The sequence below is a fragment of the Uloborus diversus genome, chromosome 9 (assembly GCF_026930045.1).
Source record: "Uloborus diversus isolate 005 chromosome 9, Udiv.v.3.1, whole genome shotgun sequence".
Classification (NCBI taxonomy): domain Eukaryota; kingdom Metazoa; phylum Arthropoda; class Arachnida; order Araneae; family Uloboridae; genus Uloborus; species Uloborus diversus.
In genome coordinates, this window is record NC_072739.1 from 117459264 (window position 1) to 117465263 (window position 6000).

The 6000-nt window shown below is 37.1% G+C and overlaps 1 protein-coding gene across 1 annotated transcript in view; it reads left to right on the forward strand.

Annotated features, from left to right (window-relative positions):
- LOC129230455 (uncharacterized) overlaps positions 1-5508 on the forward strand; it is a 192830-nt gene extending 187322 nt beyond the window's left edge. Inside the window, exons 19-20 of the mRNA XM_054864853.1 lie at positions 1309-1716; positions 4464-5508. Coding sequence (XP_054720828.1) covers positions 1309-1716; positions 4464-5508 — 1453 coding nt within the window. The remainder of the gene's footprint in view (positions 1-1308; positions 1717-4463) is intronic.
- The last annotated feature ends 492 nt before the right edge of the window (positions 5509-6000 follow it).

Here is a 6000-nt window from a genome sequence, read left to right on the forward strand (position 1 = left end):
ATACTTTTAAAAATTTTACAGTTAAAATTAAGTTTATCTATTTCATTAATAGCTCAACATTTTCATCTTTGTTTATTACCTTCTAATCTCCTTTGTAACTCACAAAAATATATTACTGTCTGACCACGGATTGTATGGAAAGACAAACATCCGCTTTACAGTCGGAAATGGACGAATCTATTCTTTTTTTAGTGATGCCAGCTTTTACAGAAGCAGAGTCTCATTCAAATGAGCGGAATACCGGCATCAAAAATTTTTACTTTTCCCCCACATTCAGATAGATTCGTCTTATCTGGAGTTTTGAAAATTCCATACAATCTGTGGTTGGACAGTAACTTTCCTTTTCAAGATTCTTCCTTTTGTTAAACTTTCTGATTAATGCCACTACTGTAGTTAGGGAGGGGGTGGTGTAGGGGAACACACGTTCTCCAAATTAATTGGTATGTTTCTTTAAACATAATGCTAATTTGATTTAAGTTCATCTTAAATTCCATTTTAAAAAAAAATTCTGCTTTTAAAATTAAAGCTGAGTAACTAATCTTGATCTTTTTTGGCTAACAAATCTGTCATCCATAATATCGATTATCTACATTGTAAAAAGATCCGTTCCCCTAAAACATTTTTTCCTAAATACAGCACTGTTAAAATTTATTTCTTTTTGATATATACTAGATTTTACTTTTCTTTAATTAAATATTGTTTAATTCAGTAAAACCTGTGAAGTTGACCATCCTTGTAAGTTGACCACCTGTCTAAGTTGATCGCTTTTTTCAGGCACGGAATTAGCCCTTATCATATAAATCAACCTCTGTAAGTTGACCACCTGTTGAAGTTGACCACTAAAGTAGTGCACCGCAGGTGGTCAACTTACACAGGTTTCAATGTATTAATATATTTTGATTCAGTGCGTTGAAGTTAATTTTTTATCGTCATTTTATTCAGTATCCTAATTTAATATCGCACAGTACTGTCTTGTGTACTGCCGTGGGAAGGCATAACGCAGTATCTGCGGAAATGAGATTTTGACATGCTTGAAAAGTAGCGCGTTTCAGATTCCATACTAACAATTAGAAACTTTTGGATAAAGAGCATTTTATTCGTGATTTATTTTTATTGGAAATCAAATAAGCAAGTTTGTGCAATAAAGCTAAACTGCAATAGATGACAAAAATACAAATAAAATGAAAAGGGAAAAACTTGCAGAACCTGCGCTTTAACTTCCCAGATTTTATTTCAACATCGCTTTGATTATAAGTTAATAGGGTAACTTATTCTTGTCTAATTTTAATGCTTTTAAATTCTTTAAAGGTACCAACTGCTTAAAACTGGTACTTTCAAGAAATACCGGGGCATGGTGCCTCCTGGCAGTTGGTCCGGAAACTCGAACTCCGGTCACAACAAGCAGAATGGACATTCGACGACCACTCGACTGGGCAGCCAGGATGTTACAAATGCTCCTTTCAATACCAATACCTTCTGGGGGCAGGAGAAAGCACCCATGGATGTGACAACATCTATTGTCAAAGACGATTGTGGGGATGCTGCCTACTGCGACGATGTCGTCAAAGCTCCATCGAGCATGGGCTTGGATTATGCCACTGTCACAAGGGGTTCGGCACAACTTCTCACTTTCAGCAATAGTGGAAATACTTTAAAGAGTAATACCAGTAAAGAGGACAAGTCAAGGAGGCCGTCAAAGAATCGGAGCATCAGCCGGTATGACGTAATATTCATATTCGATTCTTTCTCATTTGTAAATTGTTTTTGTTGTAAGCATTTAAATTGCACTCTGTTCACCGAAAAGAAAACCGAAATCAAAAAAATTGGCCTGAAGGTTTGCTACTACCTGACTGGGGCGTGCACAGAAATTTTGGGGCCCGTCACAAATGACCTTTACGGGCCCACCTCCATATTGTTTACCCCTACGGCCCTTCATATATTTCACCATTCATTTCAAAAATGGCCCGGGCCATCAGGTGTCGCTTCTGACCCCCCCCCCCCCCCTAGCCGAGCATGTCCTTGTTCCAGGCTCGTTTTGTCTGGAATATAGTATAGTAATCCAATTTTTACAAGCAAGGTACCGACAGTCCGGTTATCACATTCAGAGACTGCAGTTTTCCCACTGCTATGGACTCATCAGTCTAAAATAGTGAATATCCGAGCTGGAGGCAGATATCATGTCACTGAAGCTGAGGGTAACAACAAACAAGGAGATAAACTAAACTTATCTCATCGGCGAGATTTGGCAGCCATGATGGAGTTCAACTCGTAAGTTGCAGGCAAAGCTTGGGTATTAAGCAGTAAAGTACCACCCAGGGATAATCCAGAACTACATGAAAAATACCAACAGCCTGATTATCACATCCAGAGACAGCAGTTTCGTCTTTGTTATGGACTCATCAGTCTAAAATAGTGAATAACCGAGCTGGAGGTAGACGCCATCTCATTGAAGCTGGGAGTGCCAACATACTGGTAAATAAAATAAATTTATCTCGCCAGCGAGAGTTTGTAGCCATGGTACTCTTTTAATCATTTATTCACTATTCCAGACTGCTGAGTACATAAAAATAACGCAACTGCAGCCTGTGGATGTAATAAGCGGGCTGTTGGTATGTTGCATGTAGTTCTGCCTTAGCCCTGACTTAAGGACGGTAATTTATTGCTTAATACCCAAGTTTTGCCTTCAATTTACGAGTTGAACCGCGCCGTGACTGTGGACTCTCCGTGGTGAGATAAATTCACTTTATCAGCCAGTTTGTTGGCACTCTCAGCTTCAATGAGGTGACATGTGCTTCCAGCTAATTTATTTACTTTTCCAGGCTGATGAGCCTGTAACAAGGAAAAAACTGTAACCTCTGGATTTGATAGCAATGGCCGTTGGTATTGCATGTGGTTTTGCCTTTGCTCTGATTTAAGATCGCAACTTAATGTTCAAAATTCAGTATTTACCATCTGCTTTACGTCGATTTGTTATTTTTTATGCCAAACACGTGACTGGCAGCAACAAAGTAAATTTTTTGTTTATAATTTTTGTTAACATCTAGTCTATCTTTCCCGTGAACGCAGTGCAACAAGTATGGTAATTCAATAGTTGAAAGACACTCTCACCAAGTGCTCAATTGCCTTTCTTCTCGCCTGCGTCACATTTCTGAGCCAAAAAGTTCAAAATACATGGCAAAAAGTTGCAAACAATCCATTACTTTTTATATCTGATATGATGTTTAACCCAATTTTACTTAAAAGATGCCAACACCTGATCATATCTAATGTAATTGGAGATAATCGGTTTATTTTGCTTTATACCCAATTTATTTTAACAATTTTCCTGAATAAAATTACATATTTTGATAACGTTTTCTTGAAAATTATGCATTTGTTTAAAGGTAAAAAGTTAAAAGAATCACAAATTCTCCAATCTCTCCGCAAAAGACTTCAAACCTTTTCAATTTATATATTCTAGAAACATTAAAATGTTTTTTTTTTTTTTTTTAACTAAGCATGATGAACAATATATCTTTTCTTTCAACATTTACAACATACTGATGATAACTTTACGCATTTCATTTATATTACAAAAAAGAAACATCATGCATGGAAAATCTGATTTCGTTACGTTGAGTCAGAAATAAAACAACATAAAACATGTTCCTTCAGTGTGAAAGTTGAAAATGGGTTGATGAGAATTTTACCAATTATAATTTGAATTATTCATAACAAAAAGAAACTAATTCATGCTTGGAAATCTATTGAATTGAGAATGATATACCATGTATATTATATAACCATCACAATTTGTGCACAAAATATTGTAAACTAAATGAAATTCGTTCACTTACTGTTGTATAAACAATAGCTTGTCCACAAAATGTTGTTGAAATACAGTTTGTTCAGAAACTAATTTAGCCAATTAAATTTATTCTTCCCTCTAGGGAAATATCCAAGGTGAGATTTTTTACCATGACCCAATAATAGGCGGGGCTTTTGTGATCATGGTCTGCAAATGAGAAGGGGGAAGGAATTTGGAAAATATTGGAGGAATCGTGCATTCCCGCTTCCTAGTGGGAACGCAAACTATTCTATGACTATTTTAGTTTTACTCAAACTTCGTTCGCTTCAGTTGCTGTTGTAAACTAAGCTACGTGAAAATCATTTTATATGAATGAAAACTTTAACCAATATGAAAGAGGGGATGTTGTACCCTAGAAAAACTACCTCTGAAAAATGCAATGTCTAAGAATTAAGTTTTTAAGTATTCAACTTTTAATCTCCACACGTGTTAAAAAAAAATTTCTACTCTTTAAAGAATGAAATGGTGTACATGTAAAGAAGGAAAAATATTAACTTTATTTTAATCGAAGAGAAATTAAAACGTTGGGCAATTTTTATTTTAACTTGACCCATCCTTTCTATTTTGTTTAGTTTTAAGTCAATGTTCTTTGCAAACTAATTTATGCTCTTTTCAGATCCAATTCTGAATCATCCCAAGACCAATCGAAAACAAGTGGTGAATATATGGGACCAGAAGTAACAAGCAGCCACTATACATTCGGATTGAATCCTTCGGTGGTAGTTGAAGCTGCTGATGATGACGACAATCGTTCTTTTCGTGGTAAATTAAATGATGAAGAAAACAAAGACGACCAATTAGCCTCGCTTCCCACAGAGCCTAAAAGTCGAAGTTCATACGGATCATCCATTGGTTACATCGACGATGAAGCAGAACGCCGCAGTGTCATTGCTGCCAGCACACTTGACCGGAAAGCCTTTGCTTCAAAGACAACAAATGTCTTTGGGCACATTAAACCAGATTCACCACCCGATTTAGAAAAGCAAAACTCTTGGCCTCGAACGTTGAGCTCATTCATGGGTGGCAAAGAGCAAGTGAAGTACACGACACCGGATAGCATTCATGGTTCAACTTTAGGCAAACGTAGTTTAGTCGAAGGCCAAGATAGACTTTCGTGTCAAGTCATACCACTTCAAGTCAGACCATCTACACCATCAATCGTGCCCTCGTATTCACCTTCCCACAGAGACAGTGACCTCACACAAGTTAGTCCACATTCATCTTTTAGTGATACTGCATCTCTACCGGAACGCACTTCCGATCATCATCACCATGTTCACCACCATCATCTGCACCACATCTTGCCTGATAGATTCATACATAATGCTACACCCACCGATCATATACCAGAGCTCATGATTACCCCCACGGGCCATAACCATGAGACCTCAGATTTGCCTCGCGTTTCTGGCTGGCGTACAGCTTCTATGGACAGCGACGATGCACTAGTTGAGGACAACTGCGATGTGTCCATCTCTGGACCTGCAACCCATGTATTTGTGCCCCAACCATCTGCTTCCATGGATAGTAACACTGTCCTTGAAGAAGATGAGGATGATCTTTCTCCACCTGACCAAGAAACTTTTAGGATATGGGAACGGCAAGGTCTTGTTTCTCCTAGTGAAGCCATGTTCATAGATTTGGCTGCTTCTAGATTGTGAAATATCACAAGCAGTTCCAGAACTTGAACCCAACACAGAGCTTGAAGGTTTAATTTCAACGATATGATAATAACGAATTAAAAGCAAGAATCTTTTCTACTATAAGACTACACAAGGGAAACTACATTTCTCCGATTTAAAATATCAATAAAGGACACACATGAAGCATTAAGACAGCCATATAGAAAATTGTCAGACTTTGGTAAGATTGTTGAATTTGGTTAAGTTAAACCTTCTGCAATGCTTACAATCTTTTCTAAAACAGATGGCTTCAAGAAGAAAAATGCTTATGGTATAAAGAAGGACTGAGAGATAAGTCAGCTGGCATTTATTTCAAAATGCGTGATCTCGAAAGAAGAAAACATTTGTACATATTTTTTTAAGCTACATAACTAACATCTTAAATGAATCTAACTAAACTTTACTCAGACAACTTGATAAATGTGAACAGCTTGGACCAATTTCATAGACATCAGTGGCAAAAGATATTTA